Source organism: Phalacrocorax carbo, chromosome 1 (genome assembly GCF_963921805.1).
Source record: "Phalacrocorax carbo chromosome 1, bPhaCar2.1, whole genome shotgun sequence".
Classification (NCBI taxonomy): Eukaryota; Metazoa; Chordata; class Aves; order Suliformes; family Phalacrocoracidae; genus Phalacrocorax; species Phalacrocorax carbo.
Window position 1 is genome coordinate 51,770,543 of NC_087513.1, and position 26,944 is coordinate 51,797,486.

At 37.8% G+C, this 26,944-nt stretch overlaps 1 protein-coding gene across 4 annotated transcripts; it reads left to right on the plus strand.

Annotated features, from left to right (window-relative positions):
• Positions 1–70: 70 nt before the first annotated feature.
• Positions 71–26,924, plus strand: NEDD1 (NEDD1 gamma-tubulin ring complex targeting factor). 4 transcript variants are annotated; one of them, XM_064451366.1, is made up of 15 exons: positions 71–212; positions 1,344–1,487; positions 3,433–3,527; positions 5,003–5,119; positions 6,790–6,930; positions 13,714–13,943; positions 14,982–15,183; positions 16,133–16,319; positions 19,166–19,297; positions 19,497–19,541; positions 19,995–20,218; positions 20,923–21,064; positions 21,384–21,540; positions 23,829–23,895; positions 24,591–26,924. In XM_064451366.1, exons 2-15 carry the CDS (start codon positions 1,352–1,354, stop codon positions 24,693–24,695), a joined length of 1,980 nt encoding a protein of 659 aa, XP_064307436.1. In that variant the 5' UTR covers positions 71–212; positions 1,344–1,351; the 3' UTR covers positions 24,696–26,924. The 4 variants fall into 4 exon arrangements, with proteins under 4 accessions (XP_064307436.1, XP_064307409.1, XP_064307417.1 ...); XM_064451339.1 differs by having other exon boundaries at positions 73–212; positions 20,923–21,079; XM_064451347.1 differs by lacking the exon at positions 71–212 and adding an exon at positions 223–380 and having other exon boundaries at positions 20,923–21,079.
• The last annotated feature ends 20 nt before the right edge of the window (positions 26,925–26,944 follow it).

Genomic DNA, 26,944 nt, shown 5'->3' on the forward strand with positions numbered 1-26,944 from the left:
GGCGCGCGAGAGGGCGGCGCTCATTGGCTGGGAGTGCGGGCGGACCCCGTAGAGAACCGGGAGCAGGAGCGCCTGAGCCAATCGGGGCGGGCAGCGCCGGGTGGGGGGCCCGATCCCTGAGGAGGCGCCGGGCCCGATCCTTGAGGAGGCACTGGGACGGGCCGGGAGGGGACAGGACAGGAAGGGGCTCGGCCCGGTGCCCACCCCGCCAGGTGGGCGGCGGCGGGAAGGGGGGGAGATGAGCGTCCCGACACGCCGCCGGGAGAACGCGGAGCGCGGCGGCGGCCCGTAGCGGAGCCCCGCCTTGGTGGTAGCGGGGCCGGGCGATGGTGGTGCCGGGGGGCGCGGAGCGGCTCGTCCCGCGGCCTCCGGGGCTGAAGGTGCGGAGCGGGGGGAGAAGCCCCGTGCGAGGCGGGAGGAGCAGCGAGGGTGCGGGGAGCGGCTACTGGGCTGGTGCCGTGGGCAGCGGCCGAGCGAAGGCGGCTGGACCTTGAGTCTTCTGGCTGGCTTTGTCAGCGTTGTGCGCCTCTTACACGTTCCCGGCAGTGAGAATTAGTGGCCTAAAGCTATGTAGGAACGCCCCGGAGACTTTTGGCTGCAGGGTGGTTGTGCTTTCAGGTGAAGGAAAGGCTTTTTACCTTTTGACTCATTGTTTGTTGCTAGTTTAAAATTACCCAGAGTAAAAAGCTGAGAATAAACTTTACAAACTTGGAATTGGTTAGCTTGGCTTTAACTCTTAAAACGGTGTCAGTCAAAACAAATAGTAGTACGTGGCCGGTGGCGGTCTTTTTAACGTTGTGTAAGTTGCGTTGAAAAGTGGCTCGTCGTCCCTCGTATTCTGCTCTTAAAGGCTTAGTTTAAAGGGTTCTCGGATGCCTTCTTTAGGGCGGTGAGATAAACACTGAAGTGAGTCCTTCAGGTCCAAACTTCCAGCCTTTCCCTGAAACAGTCGGTTTGATTCTAGCTTGTGCATCTCCATCTACTGGCGGGAAGCGAGTCCTTGAAATACGGCTTCGTGTTAGGCAGCTGTAAACTCTGGAGAAAAAAAAAGGGTCATTTTAGTCTCTTGATGCCGTAGAGGGGATGGCTTTTCCTTTGTGAAAAGGAAAGCATACATTTCCTGCAAGAATTCAAGTAACAGAAGGGTGGAGTGTCTGCTGCTTTCAGTACTATATTCAGCTGAACAGTCCTAATTGTGTAACTGTCCAAATAAATGTTCAATGTTATCAAGAAGACAGTATTAAGTGGTATAGATGAAATTATTTTTGACGGGTGAAGTTTTCTGTTGTATATTTATACTTATTCTTTACATGTATTTTTTAATTTATTTTTGAAAAAAACAGGTGCAGCCATGCAAGAAGGCATACGTTTTGCTTCATCAGGAGATGATGTTAAAATATGGGATTCTTTATCTCTAACTGTGGTGGAGCAGTTCAACCCACATACACCCCCACATCCAGTCAGCTCACTGTGTTGGGCCAGCAATAGTATCCTTTACAGTTGCAGCCATAGTTTCGTTGGTGTTCTGCAAAATTTCAGGGGTGTTTTTTTTTATTATTATTAAAGTGTCTGTAAATCACAGGCCTCATGCAGTTCTGAAGTCTTGCATAAAAAGATTTGTATATATTATGAAGAAAATTTTGTGGTTCTCTGTGTTGAAGTGATTTACAAAATAAACTCATGCTGGTAAATGCTTCTGAAAAAGTTTCTCTTCCTTTAGGAGGCTAACACTTTTTTAATGATTATGATATGCTTGAATTGCCTACCAACTGTAAAGCTTACTCATTTGTTTCTTCAATAGTTGATTACAGTATTCATGTTCAAGACTGCTTAATTTACTGACAAGGTTGAACAAAGCAATTGCTAGTGTAGTAAAATAATATACATGGTATAGAGAGGAAAACTAATGAAAAAGTGGTTTTGTTTGATTCTTTGTGTTTTTTTTTTCCCTTGAACAGCTTCTTATTGATTCTGATAGTCTTTGATACTGTACACTTACCTCTTGTGCTGTAGGCACTGCTTTTCTGTGTGCTGTTTGTAGTATTTACAGAGGAAGCACAAATGTGGTGGATGTGTAGGAAAACATCCATAGGATAGTGGTGATTTATGCATGAAAACGGATCTGGCCCATTTAGACCTTTCACCTCTGTCTTGGAAGCCTATTATAGGAAACTGGTATGAGGTGCCAGGTGTTAGGTGAATGTATGAGAAATTTTTTGAAAACAGTGCACTGTCAGGTGAACAGCTTGTGTGGCTGTTGTGGGAAAAGGTGGCAATGTCTGATCTTGATGTAAAAGAAGGACAGGGTGCTGACACGTAACAGCTAAGTTCCTGCAAGTTCTGAATGTGTCTGTCCTCTAAGTCTGCAAATAAGTGGATGTATGAGAAAAAAGTTAAAACAATCAGAGCACAAATGAATATTTTAGCTATGGAGCTTGCAGAGAAATTGAAGCATATCTATATCTATAAAAAATTATATGAATATATGCAGTGTCCAGTAAACTTCAGGTACAGGCAGTTTGTCTTGTCATATCATGCTTTCTTCCACCTTGTCTCCTCTTCATCTCCCAAAACTGAAACAACAAAGTATCTTACTTTACATGCTTTTGAATGTTTGTTAACTTGTTAGGGGTAAAGAACTGGTTTTGGTTCTGCACAATTCTGTAAGCTAAAATGTTGCCTTAAAACAATGCATTCAAATAATGAAAAAAAAAATAGCAAGCACTAATCTGCCCAGCAGTTCTTTGGTGTTAAATCCAGCCAATTAACCTGTATTCTTAAATAAGCAAATATAAAATCAAAGTGGTCGTTGCCCTGAAGACATGCAGGACATCAGTCGAAATGATTACTTGATTAGTTTGGTGGGGGTGCACAGGCAGTTTCCCTGCTTTGTAGTTCTATATTGGTATCATAAAAGGTTCTTCTTGGCTTTTTGTTTTTCTTCCCTCAGTATAGAGGAAGATAAATCAGCAAACATTCATTGTATTCTAGAAACTATATGGTGAAGTAGTTTAACATTTGTCACTAACAGGACCGTTCTTTAAATCCATAGTCTTCTAACAGCAACAGACATTCCTTTGAACTCTGGTGATAAATGGGGCTCTTAATTGGGGGTGGTGGGGAAACAAAATTGTAGACCGGATAAGCTGCCGCAGCGTTAAAGAGCTCTTAAATAATATCTGCCAGATATTTCTCCTCTTCTTTCTGAAAGAAATTGCTCTGCCTTGTATTGGGAAGTAAGGGCTGTAGTTAATGCAAGAGCTTCTTAATGAAAGCTTGGAAAATAGCCTTATGTTTCTATTTCTAGGTCCCTTCAAGGTACAGTACTTCAGTCTGTTTAACCAATCTGTCTTCTGTTCAGTAAAGGAAATTTACTGTCGCCTTTATTAATCACCAGTATAATACAATTATGGTCCATAACTTGTGACTAAGATAGATACCTGGCCACTGCTTCTGCTGCTGGTGATAAAATAGTTGTTTCAAGCTGTAAAACCAAACCTGTTCCACTCTTTGAAATAGCTGAAGGAGTAAGTATGACTAATGCTGTTCCCTGTTTGGTTCCCCCCCCCACCCCCACTCCACCTTGTATGCTGTTTGTTTCACATTTGTTCTGCAATTTGGGATCAATTTTATTTTAGTATTGTTAGAATTATGACATGTATGTAAAAACATTTCCCTGTGTATAGTTAAATACATATAAAGAGTGGGGAGAATAGTGCTTTCAAAATAGTTCTACCAGTAAGAAAATACAAATGCTGTTATACTAGCATCTGATGCCTTTCTGCTAGGGGAGTGCACCTGTTGAGCCTCAGCGTGACAGCCCGAGGCAGTCAGTCAGTGGTTCAAACTTGATCTAATGTGTAGGCAATGGAACAGAGCTCAGGTCTGAACGTTGTTTTCCAACTTGAATTGTCAGTATTATGCATGCCTTTGAATTGTACATTGCAAAACATAAGAGTCTATATGAAGGTTGTTCTTGCAGCGTACGTGCGCTGTCTTCTGGAAATACATGAAATAGGAAAACTTCTGTTATGGTTGGTTGTTTCCCCCTCCCCCCCATTAAATGGAAGCGTGGCACTATAAACTCTTTGGAAAGCTGGACTTAGTTTTAGAAGAGTCTCTTGACATGGTTACTTGAATGACTTGTTAGTGTTCTAAACCATTCAAATTATTCTCCTTGGATAGCTCTTGTAATGCTAATTTGGACTGGAAGTCTTCTGAAAAGGTGTTCAAACCGGACTTCTAGGTCTCTGAAGCGAAGGCCTTCAAAGTTGGAGTGTTTGTCCTGGAGATTTCACTGAATCTGATATATAACTAATGCAATCGTTTCCAGTTTTACCATGTCAATAATTAAATGGACTTTTTTTTCCTTAATTCAAATCTCAGGAACTTAAAAGTGAATTTTCAAAATGATAGAACTGAATAATAATTTGTCCTCGATGTAGGTCTGTCATTAAGATTGACATTTTTTTCAAAAGCTGGTACTTCAGTGATTATTTTAAAAAGAATTGCTTTACTGAATTATGAGGTTTGCTGCTATAATATTCTTTGTAATGTATAGGCAATGTGAAGTAGATGACTGAGACAACTTTTTTGATTTTTCTTTTAAGGAGTTTTTCTTCTAAACTTAGCATTTTCTTTTTAAAACTCAGCATCTGAATAGAAGTCTATGATTGCACTCGAGAGCTGTAATTTAAAGAGAAAATGCTTATTGAAGGAAAAGGTGCTAAAAGAAATGTGAAACAGGGATGGGAAAATTCAAGCATTTGGGAGTTTAAGATTTAAATACATTAATGAATAAAGTATATTAAACATGTGTCCAAACTGGACTGGATTTTAAGTGCCTTTTGATGGGAAATGACTGTAGCATACCAACAGTTCCATCAGTCACTGGGACTGTTTGTGTTAATGAAGGTGAAAACACACATCAATATGCTTTTAGATTTTAATAGATCCCTTAATTATCTTTAACATACTTTTTTTTGCCCCCCTTCTCCATCAGGCAAAACAGACATGTGTAAGCTTCAATTCTAGCTCTTCATATATTGTGAGCGGAGGCCTTGATAACGCAGTTAATATCTGGGATCTGAAATCCAGAAGGATTTACCGTAGCCTTAAGGTAAGTTTGGCTGAGGAAGAACTGTAGCTTTCATGGCTTCCAGGTTTTGCTGCCAACCATAAAAAATATACTTTCTTTAAGTCGTGCATCTGTGGGATTGAGTTCACAGATAGGAGCTGGCACACATATGTGCCTTTTTCAAGTTTGTGTTCTTTGTGCGCTGTAAATAGTAAATTTCATTTAACAAGCATACTTAACTTGATGTCTTCAGAGCACAATTCTATAGTAATGGATGTTTGATTTTCAGAATAGGCTTGTTGTTTTTTGAATTTGTACTGATGTTCTCTGATGGGATTTTTTCCAAGGGCAGCGTTTCAGATAATTGCTGTTCTTGATACCTCAAACAAGAAAACGCTTCTGTATTTGTAGAATACTGTAGGAGAGCTAATTTTATGCAAAACTGGGACAGGGTGGTCATCTTCTAACTGATCCAGTATGGATTTTCTAAAACATTGTTATGATGCACAAAAATTAGGATGGACTAGTATACTTCCCTGATGCCTTCAAGAGATGATTTGCCCTCTTTTAGGACCACCATTAAAGAGGCTGTAGACCTTTAGCTTTGATTTATTCTTTTTTTTTTTTTTCCTTGGACTTTTAGAGTTACAGTTTGAAACAAAATTACTAAGTAGCTAACTTTGGGCCCCCCAGTATGAGAAGGATGTGGAACTGCTTGAGCAAGTCCAGCAGAGAGCTACCAAGATGATGAGGGGATGGGAGCATCTCCCTTATGAGGAAAGGCTGAGAGACATGGGTTTGTTTACCCTGGAGAAGAGAAGACTGAGGGGGGATTTCATCAATACCTATCAATATCTAAAGGGTGGGTGTCAGGACGATGGGACTAGGCTCCTTTCAATAGCACCCAATGACAGGACAAGGGGCAATGGGCACAAGTTAGAACACAGGAAGTTACACCTCAATATGAGAAAAAACGTCTTTCCTGTGAGGGTGACAGAGCAGTGGAACAGGCTGCCCAGGGAGGTTGTGGAGTCTCCTTCCCTGGAGACATTCAAAACCTGTCTGGGTGTGTTCCCATGCCCCCTGCTCTAGGTGTCCCTGCTCAAGCAGGGGGGTTGGACAAGATGATCTCCAGAGGTCCCTTCCAACCTCTACCATCCTGTGATTCTGTAATAGTACACTTTAAATATCTTTTTCTCCTTTTTGGACTAGAAGTACTTGACTACCTTCCCCTATAAATTCAGTAAACACAGTATCATTATTGCAAATAACTATACTGAAAAGCTATCTGGTAAATATATGTGTTAATGCTAAAGGTGGCAGAAGGGGTAGTTGGCAGTAGTACATCAGATTAACAGAAAATCTATTCAAATATCACTGATTTCTGGAAGACCTTACTTTTACAGTAACATTAATGACACCTGTGGTAGATACATCTGTGGTTGTGTCTTAAATATTGTATATAATGACAGCATCATCTTTGCTAATTTATTAAAACAATCTGAAAACAGTCAGACAGTGGTTAAAATATAATAGCTGATCTTCAGTATGTTCTGCTGCTGTTTTCTGGGTTATTACATAATAATCTTCCTAAGTGTTACAGATGGTCAGAAAAAAACATCAAGCCGAAGTTTTTCCGGAAAAGCACAGATTCAGAAGACTGGTTATCCTCATGTCTTTAACTGTATCCCTCTAACCTCTGTCTCCCACAGGATCATAAAGACGAAGTCACGTGTGTTACATGTAATTGGAATGATTGCTACATTGCTTCTGGATCTTTGAGTGGTGAAATTATCCTACACAGTGTTGCCACCAATTTATCAAGTTCTCCCTTTGGTTATGGCAGCCATCAGGTAGGCTATCTGTATTAAGTTCCTTTCAGTATGAAACTTTAATTCACAGTGTTTAAAAATTGAAAGTACATATCAAGAGCTTTCAAGTTTTGTTATTCTGTTTCCTTTTAATTTTTAAGAGTGCACTTCAAGGGAAAAACCAGACCATTGTGTGTATTCTAGCCTTAAGTAATAGGTAGCATGGAAATACAAATTTCTCAAGTACCGTTACTTGTATACAGGTTACAGCAAATTTTACTCTTGTTCCTCAAGAACAAACTCTGAACATCTTAGAACTGAACAAAAACTAGTCAGCTTTACAAACCAAAGCAGCATTTCAACGCATGACTCAATGTATGCTGTTGCAAAGAACAGAGACCGTATAGCCTGGGTTCCGATTTATCCGAAGTAATCAGATTTGCAACTGAACAGAGCCATCTGTATAGAAGGGGTGAATATAAGCCTACATTTGGAAAGAATAAGTTTTTTTCATCTGGAGATTAAAATTGCACAGCTGCTCAAAGAGAGAAGCAATGAGATTTTATATTACCTACTTAGGTGTTTAGGTAGGATTTTGGATAATTGGTTTGAAGAAAAACTGCAAAAGACAAACACAAAGCATGTGTACTATTTAGGGCCTTAGTAGGGTTTTCCACTGCAATTCCTTTTTGCAGACTCAAAAGATGTTGCAGGATTAGTGGGTATCACTAGGGGAACTCCCTTGATACAAGGGCATCCACAGTAATAAATGAGCTGTATTGTCCCATCAGAAGTTCCAGTGTATGCTCTTAGTATGAATGTTGTCCCAGGTACAGCTAAGTGTTTGTGTTCTGGGAGTTCTTCCATTTTTTACAGTCATTTTTACAGTGATGGGATCTGCCTAAGGGATGCAGAAGTGTTGCGTTGGTCCTAAACCTGACCTTTAATGCTGCAGGGAATACTGCAGTTGTGATTTAGTCGTTTTCTGTTACTGCAACAGCTTTTTCAGTCATAGACTGCAGAGAGAGTGTGAAGTTAAATTTTTCTCCTGTCTAGCATGAACAATATAACTTGATAAAGAATCTCTCACGACCTTATAGCATTACAGGAGTTGTGGTATACTTTCTGTTGAAAAATCTCTGTTAAATTCAAACTGTTTCTGCTCTTAGGTGCTGCAGTGTCTTTGATCCATCACCAGCCTCATACTTATATTGAAGCAAAATTGTACCTCATTCTTGGTTTGATCTTAAAAATCCATCTATGTAGTCAGGTCATTTTTCTGATTTTCTTGTTATGATCTTATGAAAAATGTGGATGTGAGGCAGGAGCTACAGGGAAATCCATGGCTGGATTGCGCAGCTGAGATGAATATCCAGAATGGGGGCTATGCTGCTAGTTAATTGGAAAATGAAGAAATTCTTAGGAGGATGATTTGCATCAAACTGTTTGATATATTCAACCCTTTCCACCAAAAAGTGATTAGGAATAAGTGATGCAGTGAATAGCTATTTTGGCAGATGAAATCAAGAGGCCTGCTGCAAAGCTGAGTGACCTTTAAGATGGATAAAGATATTTTGAAGTGTTAAATCAAAGTAATTGCAAGCACAGAGCTACTATTCACTTTCTAAAAGGTCTATAACGTTCTCTAAGGTGGGGCAGTTACTTGATTGCAGCCTTAATTTTAAATGGAATCGAACTATAATTGTGTAATGGGATGGCTACTTGGACATCCCAGTTTATTAGCTTACCTTATATGCTAAACATTATCTTTCCTCTTATGTGCAAAAACTGTTTTTGGTTTTGGGTTTTAATTGGTACTTGTAGAGAATTGTAGGATTAATTGTGCAGTGAAGCAAATATCTGAAGACTTGTGTAATTCTGTTAATCAAGTAAAGGCTTTATAAATTTTAAAAAACTGGGCCCTTAAATGATAAGAGTAGGCTTGAATAGATAAACAGCGCATTGTCCTCCTTGATCCTGGTGCTAGCTATCTGGCTTAGTAAGGGTCACCACTCCCTAGTAACTTTTTTTACAATTGGGGAATGCAAGGTCAAACTAACCTTATAAAATTTAGCTTGTCTCTGTTTGATTCAGCATTACAGAATGTAGTTTCCTTGCCAGTTCATTTCTGATATTGTATAGACCCTACAAGTAGTAGAATAGGCCAAGGCTGCAGTGCTTTCTGTGACTTCAAACAATTTGCTTTTCATATGACTTTTGGCCTATATTCTATTAATTGATTTTTGATTTAGAAACACCTTTGTGCTTTATTAGAGTCGAGTCCTTGCACAGAGTTGTTTGCAGATCCCATAATTTGTCTTTGCTGCTGGTATTCATTTAGACTAGCAGATTATTATCTGCTTGCTGTTGTGAGGATGAATTAAGGTTTGTTTCAAAACATAATGTTTGTTCAAGTCTTCACTGCCTGGTGCCATGCTCCTAGCAACAGGATTTAGTTTAGTTGTTTGAACAGCTGGCTGATCTGTAAAGAAGCGTGATGAGTTCTGGTCATTCCATATAGTGAAATAGTCTTCAGCTTTTAAAGCTATCAACTCTATTTACATCTGCCTTCTCACTTACAAGGCTCACTAAGGTATAAAGGAGATTAAGAAACTGTACTATATTTAAATAAGGTAATCAATGATGCCAGACTACTTTTGGTTTAGTTTTGGGCTTTTCACTTGTTTTCCAATGGTGACAACCCTAAGTGTAACTAGGCCTTAGCAATGGATCAACCATTTTCTGAAGTGCACTGTTCCTTTTTTGGCTGTTCTACTGTGAAGCTTAAAAGATAAAATGTACTTTTATTTTCTACAGAAAATCTATTCCAATCACAGCTAAGGCAAAAAGATGTATATGGCTTTTTGTGCTACACTGACTAGTAAAATGGTCCTCTTGTAAAAATATTCCAAAGAGGACTTAATTTTCTCTTTGTGGGTTCTGCACCTTGCACTAAAAGTGTTTCTGGTAGTTCTGTGTGTGTAGAAGTTCCAGAGATCATCAGGAATTGTACTTACTAAGATGTAATGAATCTTGCTTCATATTTGCTGTGGGTGTGTGTTTGTTTGTTTTTGGTTTGTTTTTTCTTCAGTCTTGACTGGTTAGTTCCAAAACATGACTCTTGAAATGATTTTAGTATTAGTGATTAAAATCATTAGAAAACAGATGATGTCTTCCTACTTGTATTCAGACATTTACTTAAGCATATTTGAGCTTCACCTGGTAAACAGCTATGCTGACTTAAAATAATGCAAGTATCTTAAATATCCCCCTAGACCAAATTCAGATATAAGATACTTGAGCTTGCCTAGTCAGATTTTTCCCAGTTAAGCATGTCCCACACCTTTGCCATTTGATTCTGTGGATGAAATTGTAAACGTTGTCGGGCTCCTTTTCAGAAAAGTAACAATGTTTAACTTGTCTCCCACATCCTTAGCTAATTTCTTTTTCTTGTAACTAGTAAACCTTGCGGTTATACCGTGTGGGTTGAGTGCCCTTTTTAGGCTTGGGATTCCTATTGCTGGCAGTACAAAGGCCAAGGAACTGTATTGGGGCTATTTTCAGCTTGGCTGACTTGGAGGCCCTAGTGTTCAAAACCTGAGTAACAGAACTCTTCTTTGTAAACCCTAACTTAAGAAAAGGGACAGATGATGGTGGCAAACGAAGTTTAGCTTCTTTGGGAAAAACTTGACCAGGAATATACTAAAGTTCTGTGTGACTTCATCGTGCCAAGCAAAAAATCAACTTTTTTTTTTTTTATAAGACTATTTGGTGAAGACTGTGACTATGTGTTAGTTTATTGTCACTAAGATAGACAAAAACATTAGAAAGTATAAGAAATAAGATAAAGAAGCATGTATTGACATTAAAAATAGATGATAGAATCTAACCTAGAATACTATGTGTGACAGCTCAAAAGTTACAGAATGAGGATTGGCAGAGGTATAGAGGGGTTAGAAGTAGGGAGGAAGCCTGGTAGAGAGAAAACAAAGGAACTGAAGAAAACAGACTCTTAAGTAATACTTAACATAAAAGGATACATGTTTGAACATTGATGTTAAACTCAGTGCATAAGAAGTAACATTTTTCTTGATGATGATGATTTTTGATTTTAACATTTTCGGTAATAAATGTAATCAGAGGAAGGAAAATATAGCTAAGGCTTATTGTAAGTGATGTAGTTTGACCACCTGCGTCTTGATACTTTCCCATATGAGGCCAGGTTGTCTGCTGTGTCTAACTGTGCTAAGCTTAAAGCTATATTTTTCACTTAGATGTTTCTCAGATAAAGTTTTTCTGTTTTTTTTTTTGTTTGTTTTTTTAAAACTTCGAATTAAGTGACTCATTTCTGGGAGGAGAAATGTTTTTAGGTTTGTCTTGTCAAGCAGCCTTTCAGAAATGAGGTTCTTTCATGCCTTCAGCTGTCTGGGCAAGAATTTGAAACTTGGACACGTAGCACACTGTCAGGGATGCCAATATGATGCATTTGACCGTCTCACAAAAGTGTGCACAGATTTAAGTGCCTCTGTTCCTGGAGTCTGATGGAGCAATTGCATTGTTGCAAGTGAGGTTTATTGCTAGCCTAATTCAGTGAAAGTGAGGAGTGAATAGGAGCTTCCCCACACCTCACGCCTCCTTCACTGGCAACCTGAAATTAAACTGTGAAGCTGCTCTGAGGAAACACCATGACTTCAATGAGAAGTGGGGAAGAGAGTTAATATGGGGAAAGTGTGTATATGAAAAAAAAATTGAGAACTTGCCTTGGGCCTGTGAGATAGAAGGAAAAATGGGAAAAGAAAATGGAGGACTTGATAGGATAGCAAGGGAGGTTTGAGGAGAGCTAGGAGAGAGTTATCTTGGTGGGCAGGTGGACAGAGGAGGGAAAAAATGGAACATTAACAGATGCCAGGGCAGTAAGGAAGATATTTGGAGGTGAAGAAGTGAGAGAACTGTGAGGGGTAGGCATGTTATATGTATGAGGTATGTACATGGTGCATAGGTACATATGTACATATGAGGTATGTGTATATACAGTGAGGCGTGAAGGTCATGTATGGTTTTTAAAATGTAAATAAACTGAAAAATGCTGGTAAAAATGTCTCCTCCAGTAGAGGACCATATTAATTTTAAACAGTCATCTTCTGTCCTATTTGAATATGTAGTTGAGGGTGCCACTTCTTTGTGGAGCAGTTAGGCTTTCAGTGAGGCATGCCATACCAGTGCTAGAAATTATGTTGGAGGCATACGAACCAACAAATATCTCCATTAAAATGAAGTTAAAGAGAGAAATAGGGTAAAATCCAGTACAGTGTATTGTAATGTGGATTATACTAGAATAATATAATAGCTTTTTGAGAGCATTTTCAGACAAATAAAAGGTAATGGCTCTCATCTGTCTGGACTTGAGTAATAAAGCTCTTGATTCAGTGCCATGTGAGAAAATATTAGGATGGAGGTTTAGAAAGGAATTGGATGGGTAAGAAACTGGCTGTAGGAAAGAAGACAGTAGGTAACATTGACAGAACAGTATTTCTTTGGGTTATCAATAGTTAATCTCATCATAACCATTACTGAAAATATTTAAAATGAGAAGTAGAGCTACAATGAGACACAGTTGCTAGGTAGTGCCTGTAAGAGAGAGGATTGTGTTAGTATCCAAAAATTATTGAAATAATGGACATGAGAACAACTGTGACAGTATAGAAATGAAGGTGCTGGACTTAGGTCACAACTGAGGCTTTTTGTATTAGACTAGGATTTGAAAATTCTCAAGGGAAAGAAGGACTTGGGCTTCTTGATCATAGAATGGCGATGAGCAGCCCAACCAGATTGGATCACAGAAAAGAAAATGCAGTCTTGGATATGTCAGGATGAGTATTCACAGTACAAAGCTTCCTTTGTAAAGACAGTAGCAAAATGTTTTGACGATCATACAAGATTTTGGTTGTCCATGTTCAAGAAAAATTCGAACTGGGAGAGTTACAGAGAGACTGTGATGGTACTGAAAAACTAGTCTTAGATTGAGCCCCACTTATTGTTTATAGCAAAATAAAGCCTGAAAGAAGGTGTGGTGATTGATTGTTAGAAGAGTACTGGGAGTTGAACAGTTTAAGTATAAGGGCATTATTGTCACAGGAGTGAATTAGTGCAAATGGGTAATAAATAATCTGGAAATAGAGTATTCTAATTTAGTATTAGAGCAGTGAGGTTCTGAAAGATCCTCTGAAGCAATACAGTGGAAACAAAATACCTGCTTCTGAAAGGCAATTTAAATTCCTCTATTACGTGGTTCTGTGTTAGCAAGGCTGCATGTGATAAACCAGGCATATTATCCTCTTCTGTGGCCCTACCTCACAGGGTCAGTTCTGTTCTTCTGCAGGACCTACACACTTGAATAACTCTGGTGTCTCTCTTTCTTACCAAACTGGCTTATATCCAAGTACTTAAAATCAGTGGAGGGGAATTAAACTTCACTGATTGGTCTCCTGCCAAGAATGTTAAATAATGTAGCTTTTCACTCCTTTAATTTTAGATGTGGTATGGTGTTTTCTTTGTAGTGTATATGGTGGCATGATACTTGCTGAAAAATGAAGAATTTTTTTTTAGATTTCTTTTTTGTCCTTTATTTTGCTGATCAGCTCATATTGAACCCCATATTGGTTCAAAAAAAAAAAGGCTGCTTACTTATTTTTTTAGTGGCCAGCCTTTGTAAACTACTTTATCTTAATATAAGATCTGTATTCCTAATGCCTTTGTGTGTTTAGAAAATAATTCAATATGGTGTTTAGTAGTGGTATTACAGTTCATTTTTTGTCTGTTTTACAGCCTGTTCGACACTTGAAATATTCATCCTTCAAGAAATCCTTGCTGGGCAGTGTTTCTGACAGTGGAAATGTAACTCTGTGGGATGTAAATAACCAGAACCCATATCATAATTTTGAAAATACTCATAAAGCACCAGCTTCAGAAATCTGCTTTTCTCCAGTCAATAAGCTGCTGCTTGTAACTGTAGGTTTGGATAAAAGAATTGTACTCTATGACACTTCAAGTAAAAAGTAAGTATGTTAAAGACCTTTTGATTTTAGAAGGATCCTTATTTGGTTTTTATAAACTGAAAAGGCATGCCTAACTATGATATGAAATACTTAATTCAGATCACGTTCAGAATAGCTGAAGTGCTTGGCATAGTGCTATTGGAGAATCTGTCCTGTAGGCCTTTTTGCCTTTTTTTTTATTTAAAAAACAAACAAACAACCCCCCCCCCCCCCCCCCCAAAAAAAAAAAAATATCCAAAAACAAGGCATGTGGGAACTAATTGAAGTCCTACATGAGTGACCTCTCCCAAGTGCTTGTGTGTGGGCTTTTCCTGTTGATAGAGAGCAATTAGCTTCTTGAGGGGCAGTACAGCCTGTGAGGACCTGCAGCTACTTGAGCTTAGCTTGCCTGCTTTTCTAGTTCAAGGAACAAGATATTGCTGTTGCAAGGTGCACAGAGTTGCTGAGATAGTAAGCCTTAAATCTGGAAAAGTATTGGTTGAAAAAGCAGGAAGTATGGGGCACAGGTGATGGGGCCGTGTAGTAAGAGGGTAGGATGGCAAGTGTTTTCATGGGACTTTGGTTCCAGTGTGGGTTGTGCTTTTACTCTAGCTGAATAAAAGCAGGAGTCTGGCTCTAGTTTGGAGGGGCTGTAGTAGAAGGATGCCAACTAGGACCTGAAGTCCTTCCTAGAATTGTGAGAAGGTTAGTTGATAGGCTTGGGAAGCTAGAGGATGTATGTAGTATGACTGCTGCTGGAAATACCAGTGAATAACGTTGGTGTCAGAACTGCTGTTATGAGGGCAATTTGATCCTGTCCTGGTGAGATCTGTTGAGGCATATGCAGTCTTTAATTCGTTAAACACAAATGCTTAGTATAAGCCTAATCCACTGTTCCATAAGATTTCACTGAATTTACTTGGTACTGGAGAAGTGGAACTGCAAACCTGTAGCTAAATTATGAAAGCTTTTATATTCTTTTTTTAGGTACTCTGTTTTGAAAAGTCTAACTTTTGAACTCTAAAAGCTTCTTTATCCTGTCCTTTCTCCTGTTTGAAGATTACTGACAACAATAGTAGCTGATTCTCCTCTGACAACAGTAGACTTCATGCCTGATGGTACTACTTTGGCTATTGGATGTTCCCGGGGAAAAATCTGCCAGTATGACTTAAGACAACTGACATCACCAGTGAAAACAGTTCTTGCTCACAAAGGCTGTGTGAAATGCATACGTCTTCAGTTCAGCAGTACTTTTTCCAAGGTAAAAAAACCTTTTCATTGCTCAATATCCAGATTAGTGAAAGCAAAGCATAAGTTTAAGCTCTAAAAAAAAAAGTTAGCATTTAATTTCTAAGCATTATAGATGCCAACAAAAATGGTTCATACCAACACAGACACTATAAACTGCTCAGTCTTGAGTGCTATTTTAGGGAGTTTTAACGTGGAATTCCTCCCACCCCTACCATCAGTGTAGAAATAAGTGAAACTTCCGTCTTAAATTTCTTGGTGTGACTATGCTGCCATTGCAGATGAGTTTGTGGCACCTTAGATTCATTTGTAGGCAGTAGCAGGAACATCTGTGATGGCCCTTCCACTTTAGAGGAAGACATGCAGCTTCCCATCTTGAGGTATTTTGCATGGTCTTCATATATGGTCTTTTGCAGGCATGTATAAACAGTGGAGAAATCGATTAAATTATAGAGAAGGCTTAAGAGGTCTTCCAAGACTTAATTAGTCTCTATCCAGAAACTCCATGTGTCCATTCAGTGGAGTTGGAGAGGACCTTTGAAGGGGATTCTTTACTGCTGTGAGACTTTCTTCTTCCAAGAACACTTGCTGCTAGTGGTCAACTATTCCTTTACAATCTGAGGTCCCTAATAATGTGATCTCTTATTTTCCTGTGCCTAAACCTATGATCAAAATTGGCTTGTGCCAGGTCACTCCATTTTACCTTACATTCTGTTGCTATTCTTTTGCAGGTCCACACAGTATTCAATCACATAATACAGAATAATACAGATGTTACTTGAAGTTACATTAAGATACTTTTAAAATATATATTTCTAAAGGCATATCTCCTAGGCAACCTTTGCAACTTGAGCTGACTCTTTTTAGTATTTTGAAACAGAAAGAATATTGGCTTATTTTTTTCCTTTTAGCTGAAGGAATAATAGCTTCTCTTAACCTCTTCTATTTTTTTTTTTCTTCAGTCTAACCTCACAGGTTCTTCAAACAAACCTGTATCCAAAAGAGTAGAAGTCAAAGCTGGTAGTAATCTTGGAGGAATTCAAAATATTGGCGTCAAAACTGTTGCCTCTCAAGCATCAGCAACAGTTTCATCTCATCTAACACTGCCAAATGAGAATAAGGGAGGAGAGGTTCTTCAGGAGAAAACAGGTTGTGTCATCTTCCTACCATTTTATAACCACGTTCAGCATAATGTAGAAGACAGAAGGGATATTTCATGCCCTGACCATTACAGAATAAAAATTTCGCCAAGGGAAGGGCATTTGTTCAAAAGAACTGTGTGTACGTGCATGCACATCTGCACCTTCTTTTCCCTCCCCTCCTGTATTACACATAGTGTGGGAAGTGAATTGGGCCCTACTACAAGCTTCAGACATGTGAAGTCTAAAATTCTAGACCTGAAGCAAAAGTACATATTTAAACTTTTGAAGGAGAAAACTCCATGGTGATATTGCGGGACTGTCTTGCATTCTGACTTGTAGATTATTCTTATGTACATAGTGTATTTTCTGACACAATGGCTGTATGGAGTGCAGAGCTAACGGTTTGTAATTCTGTTAATGAACAGGAGTAACAGACCTCATCTAAAAAAAAAATCAATCAACCAAAACATAGGAAAAAACCTAGTCTAAAAACCCAAGTGAGCTGTATTTTTGTATGAGGCATGATTCCAATGTCACATGGTAGGAAAGATGTTAAATATAGTTGCAAGTATGATTAGTTGTATAACTGTACTTGCTATTTATGCTTCTGAAATTAACAAGTTCTTTATAAGAATTCTAGGCATTATTCTCAAATTCTGCCACTGTGTGAAATGTACTCTTAAAATTTTATTTAATTCCGGAGTTCTGAAAATATGGTCAAATCAGTAACATTGTTAGTTTGATTCTTGAAAAAACTCCTCAATCCATTTCAATGCAACAACACTTCTTCCCTCCCTTTTTAAGTAAGGAGAAATACATTTAGCAACAGTAATTGGGTAATAAGCCACTGCAGTCCATAGGGATATGTGTTAATGATCTCCCTTGGGTATGCAGTGAAGTATGAGGTGAAGTAGAATGCTTCCTGTGTATGCAAGAAGTGTTGCTAATCAACATTACCGAATGGCATGGAAAATTTTATTTCAGTTGAAATATATGATTTATTATCTTTATTTGAAGATGTTATGGCTGTTACCCCTTAAATAGGACCATGCATAATAAAGAAATGTTCTAAGAAAATAAAGGCTTACCAAGTAAAACAAATATTTTTCATTAAACTGAATCTTCACTTTAGAAGTAAAGACCTCTGTATACTTCAGAAGATACAGTCTTTAAACTTAAAAATGGGAATGGATGAGAGACCATAAACTGCATTTGTTCTGCGGAAACTCTCTTAGACCCTGATTATGGGGTTTAACTTTGGAGAAATAACGGGCATTCAGTAAAGTGACATGATAGCATATTTAAAACAAAAAACCATCTGTTCATACAGGTTATAAATGGACCAGGGCTTTTTGTCAGAGGTATTTTAAAGTATGAAAGTATAAATGGAGTCAGAATGTGATGAGAAGTTTGGATATACTTTGAGCTGGCTTCCCATAAACTTCTGTTTAACAGCTGTCCTCTGCTTTAGGTACTTATGACATTTAGATTACTGGGAATGGGTAAAAATACACAAAAGACATTTTGCCCTATTTTATATTATGCTTTTTCCATGTAGATCCTCTGTAGATTGTGGCACAGGTTGATACTGCACTTCTGTTTGACTCAGTATGCCAAGTATTTACTTAACTAGCAAGTGCAATCCTATGTATGTGTCACAACTGACGCATCTGAAGGAGTGGAAAATGTGCTATATTAGTATATTTAAAAGTGAAATCTCAAACCTGACTCAAGTCCCAGCTTATGTAAATAGTTTGACATGATTAATTGTAGTCATCCAGTCACACTTGGATCACTTCAAGTAATCCCACATAGAGAATTAGTTACAGGTTTTATGAACAGCGGTTTATTTATTTTAATTAAAGTAGGTACAAAGTAAAGCTTTTGTATGTACAGGTGATCTATTTATAAAATATTTATGTATGGATTGCACAGCATTAATGCTCTTTGCCTAGTTCTTAACTTATACAAGCAAAATTTAGACATTTTTAGAGTTAGGAGTTCAGTGAGGGCAGAATAGTGGCTTGCGTACAGTGCTGATCTGGTTTTCAAAACATACTAAATTGCGAAAGTTATTCAGGTGGTTATCTTAGCAGTTCAGTTCACTTTTCCGTGTGTTCCTTGTTTAAAAACTGTGGTTTGAATAATTACTGGGCTTTTTTTATTTAAGATATGCTTCCATTTTTCAGACAACTGTCCCTGCTACCATGCATACAAAACCTAACTTTTTTTCCCCAGATTGGGCTAGGGATGGGGTTTGAGGGTGGAGCGGAGAAAGGTCTAGGAACAAGTTTTTGTTGTCTGCAAGTGTATCCTCACTCTGATTTCCTGATACTAGAAACACGCAGAGAATATCCTAACATCAGGAAGCTTTAAAACAGATGGTTGGTAGAATTTCCCTTAGAATGCTTAATGGCCTCTGTGAAGCAGATTTCTCTTCTTGCTGAATAAATTTAAATTTTGAACATCTGGATGTGATCACCGTCTTTGCAGAAGGCACATTCACTAGTTTTCATTTCAGCTGATACTCCATAAATTTGCCACATCCATCATGTAGATTTATCTGCAAATGAGTGCTTTCTCCAGTTTGACGCCTGTCCTTTTTAAAAAGAGGAAAGGAATCCAACTGTATCTTATTTTTGTGAATAAGTACCTTAGCTTTTAGTTATAGTCACCTGTGATGACAGCCCCATTGAGGAAGTTGAAGTTGACCCTCTAACTGGAATCCGTAAAAGGTTCTAAAGTGCTTGCTGGACTTCCCAGACATCATGCTTGCTGTGAGATTGTTTAGGGATAACATACGTTTCTTTTGTAAAACACTAATTACTAACTGAATCTTGTTGTCCTTTTAAGGCTTTCCCCATAGTAGCAGCTTGGATGTGATTCCATCTAAAGAAACAGACCATGGGAAAAGTGCTAATTTAAATAGTTTGGATGATGTGGGTCGAAGTAGTTTAGGAGATATGTTTTCTCCAATCAGAGATGGTAAGTTGCTAATGCAAAAGTTTGTAAAACATCATTCATCTGCATATAGCATGACATTTTGACACTTGTGTGTTACTGACACATGCTGTACCTACTTTGTATTTTAATTTGTCTTTGATTATGAACTCAATGCAATGATATGAATATTGATGTAGGTTTCATTTAATAAACAATTTGTCTGTGTTCTGGTACTTTGTAGATTTTATCACAAGTAAAACGAATGAAGATCCTCATGGAAAAGAAGGTAAACATACTTTCAGTATGTCTTTTTTGTCAGTGGTAGGCCTTTGGAGGCCTGCGCTAGTTCTTATGTGCTAATTTTGTTGTACCATTCGAAATAAATAAAAGATGAAAGCAGACACTGAAACAAATGAACTTTTCTGGAAATCAGCTAACACACTGAGGTGCTAAAGCACAACGTGGTAATGGGAATTCCAAGAGTATGATCCTAAAGTGATTTTCGTTTTCCTTTATGCAATTTATAGTGATATATGGAGCCTTTTCATGCTTTATTATTTTCATAAGGACAGTGACAGCTTAAGTTGGATTTAGGTTTTGGGAGGTGCATTTTTGGGTGATTTTATTTTTGTTTTGTGTGGGTGTGCAGCCATTTTACTTGTGGGTTCAGTTTGTGGGGTGTGTGTGTGTTTTGGGTTTTTTTGAGCTGTGTGTTTCACCCTTCCCTTTTCCTTTTTAGGTTCGGATTTTCAGCCCTACCTTTTGGATTTGGATTTTCTCCCACAGCTCACCACTGCCTTACCAGTAAAAAGAAACCCAGTGAGCAGTGGTGCACAAGGGATACGGTCTAGCCCATTACATGCACTTGTGGGGTCTCCAATTAAAGAAGAGGAAGAACACCCAGAGACTGACACTAAGAAAATAAGTCTTGGAAAACAAGAATCTAAAGAAGTCTTAAAGCAGGTATACTACAGGAATTCTTGTTGTGAGTGGTCTTTTTAGAATCTTGACAGAATACTACTACTTGAAGGAAAAATCCTTCATAGCATGCCAGCTAATCTTATTTCGCAACTCTGTTAACACTATTGACACAAATCTGTAAAATGTTCAGTTTAAGTGCATTGGCCTTCAGCAATGCAAGATGAATGTATGTTTCTGTTTAAGGTCAGGTTACAAAAGTTCACACAAAGCAAAACTGGGCTAGCCTGAGGAATATTTTGAGTCATCTAGAAGATCAAGAATGATCATTTGTTGGTTGCACTGGTATGATTGTCATATATTAGGTCAATTCCACCCTCTCTTCTTTCCCTGTTCTTCCTTCTTCAGCTATCTTTGATATGCTTCTGCTGAGACCAGGCTCCTTTTGTATTGCTTTTGAGAAGTCCAAGTTTGCTAGGAATGGTATTTATAATTTTGTCACAAAATGTTTGATGTGGAAATCAAGAGGCCCCTGCTTTTTGCATGCATTTCTGTGTGTGCACACTTGAGGCAATTTTGAATATTTTTAGTAATCAATTTTTAAGATGTCTTGCTAGCAGATGAAAAGCATATATTTGTGAGCAGATTCCTAAACCCAGAAAGGCTTGAAAGTGCATTCCTGAAAATGTGATTAGGTAACTGTAATAAGTAGACTTCCTCTTCTTTATCATTATTGTTTTTATTGTCAGCTTTCGAAATCGAGCTCATCAAGTGCAGAATCTGTAACTTTAAGTCCTCCTACATCATCCACTGCTGTAAAGGCTACTGATACAAATGAGAGACCGGTGAAGAATATTCAGGCCCATCCTGCATATGATCTACCAATAAATGGTACTACCTCAATAAGTAAGTTGACAATTTTGGCCCAGTTTTAGGCGTGGTTGACTGCGAACTGATATGAAACCTGATAAAATGGCCTTAGCATTAAAACAGAACATCCAGTCTTGATTCTTCTGTAAATCCAGTTAGCCCTGCCACAACATCTCTAGCTGCCTCTGAAAAGACTCAACCTAAATCTGGTTCTTGTTTTTTTCCCAGGTATATTTGAGATAAAATATTGTCAAATCTCAAGACAAATAAAAAACCCTCTTGTACTCCATTATGCTGATTTAAAAAAAAAATTATATATTTTTTATTTTTAATTATAAAGGCCCAAAGATGACATCACCTGTCACTGTTGGAGTTGCCAGTTCATTGTCAGAAAAAATAGTAGAAACCATTGGGAGTAGCAGAGCAAATGCACCTCTGACATCAATCCAAATAAACTTCATTCAGAATATGATACAAGAAACAATGGATGACTTCAGGTACTGGTATTCATGCAGAACATCTTTGTTTTCACTGACATGTTTTCTTAGCAAGATGTTTTAGCATCTGCTTTAACGTATTTTTCTACTTGCACTAGAAAATGACACCATTAATAGCCCTAATCTTGGAAATCTACATATGAAACTTTATTTTTAATAGCTCCGATGACTAATTAGACTGATGTCTCTGAGGGTTGTTAATGCATGGCTTTGCTAGCATGTTTTCAGAACGAGTGTTTGACTACTCAGACGGTAAATTTATCTGCGTAACAAAGTTCTTACTGCTTTCATGAAGCCTTGTGCTGATTTCTTTCCCTCCCTGCTCATCTCATGTCCCAGCAGGAGAAATTTCTCTTAGAGTTGACATTTTAGAGAGTTTGATCTAGACAGTTGGCTTGTATCGGCTTCGATTTGTTGTTGGATTGGCATGTATAAGGTAAAAGACACTGTATATTTCTATTGGTTAAGCTTGTCATTAAAATAATGCCTGTGCTGTAAGTGATGGTTGGTGTCAGATTACTGTGTGGATACCTAACTGACATTCCACTTGTCATAAAAGTAAGTCAGTCAAATTAGCGTGGATTTAGAGTGGAGTTTGGAGGAGATGGAACAGCTGAGAGAACTGTATGTAGGGGATCCCTTCCCAACGCATGTTTAAGATGAAGTAGGTTGACTGAGGTGGTGGAGGGGAAAAGGATTGCCAAGCAGGGGAAGTATTGCTGTCCTGATGACAAAAAGCAATGCAAAACTAGCGTAGTAGGTCCATGCGCTACAGCTACTGTGTATCTGCCAACAGAAAAATACATTGAATGTTATTAAATGTCTTTAAATAAGAATATAGTCTAGTAAAACTTCACTGGGATTTTTTGGCGATAACCACACATCTGATTAAAAACTGTAACTTTCACGTGACTTTAAATGCAGTCTGTGCATTGCAGACGTTTTTTCTTTACAGTCTGCATTCAGATATGGAAGGTGTGCTTGTCAGTCTTGTACTTCCGATATCTGAGATCTGGAGCCTCAGAGACTGTGTTTCTCTTCTGACCGACACTGGCTGGAAGGCTCTGCTGGCCCTTCTCCCAGTTGTAAATTGTGGGTATATTCAAACTGAATGTAAAAGATTGTTTGTACTGAGTTCAGTAAGAGGGAAGGGAGCCCTTGCAAGCTTCTCATTGATACAAATACCTTTTACCCTCTGGAATTTGAGGAAAGGCTTCTTATTGCTCTTGCTTGAAATCCATTCCTCTTCAAGTAATGGGGACAAACACCCAAGGACCTTAGAAAAGGACCAGGAGGAAAATACAACTCATTTGATTCCAAAAAGTTGCTTGTTTATTGAGCTTCCTGTCTTTGGGAGATAACCTACATCTTTGGGTGTCTAAGCTGCCAGCTGGCATCTATGCTTAATACACTTGAAGAAGAGAGTTTGCCTCCAACAGGAGTTCTGAGGCACAATAACCTGTGGAAATAGAAAGTGAAGAATATATCCTTTTGGGTTTGGTAATGTTTTAGGAAAGGAGAATGAAATAACCCCTGTGTGTGTCTACTTATGAAGTGCCTTACTTTCTCAGGCCGTTGGTACTCATAGCATAGTATTCGGTCTCAGACAGTTGCACTGTGATGTGCTCTTCAGGAAGAATGTATCAGCTTGCCTGCTTTTTTGTGAGCTGTTGTCCTTGTTCTTCCTCAGTGTCTGGAACTGTGGTATTAGTGTAGTGTTCAGAGGGTATTTCCAGGCTTGGTTCTTGTAGTGTGGAATAGTTGTCACAGTGCCACTACTTCTTACGTAAATTAATCTGGAGCATTCTGTGGGCTTGAGGATAATGTATCATTTATCACAGCTGATGTTTTGGGCCCTTTTACAAAAGAGTGCTGAAAGTGATGTACTGAAAAGCTGTATTTTCAGTTACAGATAAATATTTTTCTCAGAGATGCTTGTGATCAAGGGCTGGAAAATCAGCTTTGAGTTTTAAAAATTAGAGAGGTTTACAGCTTGAAAGTGGGAAAAAAATCTTAATATCACTAAGTAATCTTAATATTTCTAAACACAAAAAGACTTAGGATCTTTTCTACACTGAAAAAACGATACTTAGTGAAAGTCAATGTCACTACAAAAGTGTTCCAGAAAATAAACAGTAGAGGAGTACATTTCATGGCTTAATTTTTAGACTCATGTTTCACGGTGTCGTGAAGGTGAGGAATTGTGGAGTTCTGGGGGCTGAGGATTGGAGAGAATTACTGCTTCTTAAATAAAACTAAACGTCGTCCTTTTGAAATTCTTCCCCCAGAGAAGCATGTCATCGAGATATTGTGAATTTGCAAGTGGAGATGATCAAGCAGTTCCATATGCAGTTGGTATGTACAAAGAACATGGTGGGAAATATATTCAGTTTTCATTTTCAGTAATACCAAGGCATGCCAACTCCTCCTCTCAAAGCTGAAAATCAGTTTTGCTTATTAAGGGCAAGAAAGGGAGGATTGGATATGAAGGAGGGGGAAGCTATGAATTGGAATCTGTTGAACTGGTTTATGCTTGTTAAATAAAAGGAAGATATGTGTTGGGTAGGTATCATGTATTCAATATTTCAGGAATTATAAAAAGACAAAAGGGAAACAGTCAACTGTCCTTTGGAAAGGACCAAGAGCTGGGGTAAGGAGGAGACAGATGGAATTCAAATTGAAAGCTTCACTCATAGGTACCGCATAGGTACCAACCTGTGTTCTGTGTTGTTTAACTTCATCTTTTTATGAATCTTTGTTCTTTTGATCTGCATTAAAAAGACCTTGTCTCAGTACCGAACATTTTAATGGAACCTGCATTAGTAGATTCTCATCCCAAAGAAGTGCAAAATATCCTTTGATAAAATATTCACTAATGTATTAATGATGAAAATACTGTATGTCAGCATAAAAAAATCTTCCTTTTCTTATCAAAAGTTTTCAAAGCCGGTATTACCTAGGTTACTTAATTTGCAAAAGGGATATGAAAACAGATAGTCTAAAACTGGAATAATTATAGCTGCTGATTGGGGCTTTTTTCTTTTTTCTAGAATGAAATGCACACTTTACTTGAAAGATATTCTGTAAATGAAAGCTTAGTAGCTGAAATTGAGAGACTGCGAGAGGAAAACAAAAGACTGAGGACTCACTTCTGAAAGATTTTACACTGCTAATTTTATTAGCATGAACTCACTACAGGTGGTGTTGCTTATGACAGATCATCATCGCTGAAGTATTGTATGAAGACCTGCTATTATTCTGAACATGAATCTTTTCTTCTAAATAAATGGTGTAAGATACTATATGTAATTATAAAATTTGTAACAGATACACACTATATAAAGAATGCTTGCATGCTCATGCTAACCACCTTGAAATAAGTCCTTCTAACAGCAAAACTAAAAGGATAAGTACACTATCAGAGTTTTAGCAATATGTGAAGTGCCTTTTTATAAACACAATCAAACCAGGATGGATGCCTTTTCTGTAAGAACTTTGATATACCTACTTTTCTATCTGCTTCTTTAGTTTACTGCTGTCAGAAACAATCACTGTAGCTTGCCTTTCAGCAACTTTTATTGGAGAAAAAGGGGAGAGAAAGCTCATCTTCTGCATGATGCGGAGCCTTGTTTATAAGGAGCTGGAAAGTACAGTATTCAGTTAACTTTATTGAACTGGCAACTCTTCTATCGAGTAAAACTAGAGCTTGAAAATATTCCCAAATTCAGTGCCATGATCTTTCTTATTATATTCTTAAGTCTGAAATTTGTGCTTGTCTGCTGTGAGCTTTGATGTTGCAAATGCTACTTCAACTGCACAATGAGATTTTTTGTTACAATTGTAGTTATGAAACTAGAATTCTTTTTATCTACATGTATTTGAATATTGTCACAGCTTGTCCAATTTGAATGCAACTTTAGACTTCAAAATATAAGTATACTCAGCCATTAATAATACAGCATTGTGCAAATGTGATGTCAGTCTTTGACTCAAGCATCTTTTGCACCCCCCCTTACTTTTTATTCGTAGTGGACAACACTTCAATATTGAACAGTTGTGTTGTAGATTTGGATCTTCTTGGTTTAACATTACTGTAGCCTTTTTGAGAAAGCTGCATACCAAATCTAACTAGTATCTTAGTTGTACAATTAACAGAACACCCATTAAAGAGAAGTCATTACTTCAGTAGCATAATGGTATCATACCTGTGTGTAAACATTTCTGAAATGAAGCTCAGTGTGAAGCCCTGACTCTGCTGAAGTTCATGGGAGGTTTGGCTTGGCCTTTATTTGTGCCAAGAGATTAAATTTTATTAAAACTTAAATTTAAATTAATTTTTAAATTAATTTAAATTTTTTAATTAAGAATTAAGAACTTCTATAAGTGCTTCTTGCTATTTAAATTGTTCTGGAGGCTTCTCAATTTTCCAGCTAATATTTTGTCATTTCTTTTCACACAATCATTAATACTCAAACAAGGAAAGTCTGAGAACGTGGTGAATTAATTAGTTACAACATCTAGTGTTTCAATCCATGATGGCACTCTTCTGCTAAATGAGAAAGCCATAATATATAGTGTAACTTATTTTTCTAAGTTGTAAAACTAAAAAAAATCCCTATCTATACCCTATACCTTTCCCTATCTTTAAATTTTTTTAAAATAAAACTCTTCCTTTTTTTGTCATGTCAGTTAATAACAAATCTTGTAGCAAAATGAGGACATTCATGTAGTTTTTAATATTGGGGACAGGACTTTAAAAGTAGAACTGCAGCCATTTATAAGCTTTTAAAAATATTTCTATATCGCATATAACTTCATGGTAAAAAGAAGCAAAGTAAGTTAAATTTTTTTTTCGTAACTTAACACACAATGTAGAGAACTTTTTTTATAAGTTCATAGGATGTGTAAACTTGACACATTGACCACACGGTTCATGAAGACAACAGTAGTTGAAGATAGCAAAAATATCTTTCAGTTCTTGTACATGCTTTGCAGTGTTAATGAAGTAACCTTGCATATTGGCGTCTCCTGACTTGCTCCCCAAGTGCTCTTCTAGTATACCCAGATGGCAGCAGGGAATTAGAAGTATCTTGGGTATTTGGCTTGTAGATAATTTGTTTTCTTGACTCAGAATTGTATAATATTTTTCTTAATTCCCAAGTGGAGGTGTTTTATAGCAGGTGTGATTAAAAGGAGACATTTTGGCCTTTAAGACTGGTAGGGTTTTTTTTTCTGTATCTCAGGGTTACTGTAGCGTGAGTGACTACCCATGCTCTGTGGAGACCCAATATGCCTACCACTGTAGGAATTTATTTTTTGCCTTGTACACAAATCTGATTTGTATGTTAAAATAAAGCTTGTTTTAACTTTTTGGAAAAAAACAATGTTGTGGTAAGCTACTTTA

Excerpts from the sequence above, each read along its gene's own strand:
- NEDD1 (XM_064451339.1), top strand. The coding sequence starts at position 1,352 with ATGCAAGAAGGCATACGTTTTGCTTCATCAGGAGATGATGTTAAAATA. Across the intron at positions 16,320-19,165 it reads GGTTCTTCAGGAGAAAACAG|GCTTTCCCCATAGTAGCAGC; the intron begins GTTGTGTCATCT and ends TGTCCTTTTAAG. Across the intron at positions 23,896-24,590 it reads AGCAGTTCCATATGCAGTTG|AATGAAATGCACACTTTACT; the intron begins GTATGTACAAAG and ends TCTTTTTTCTAG.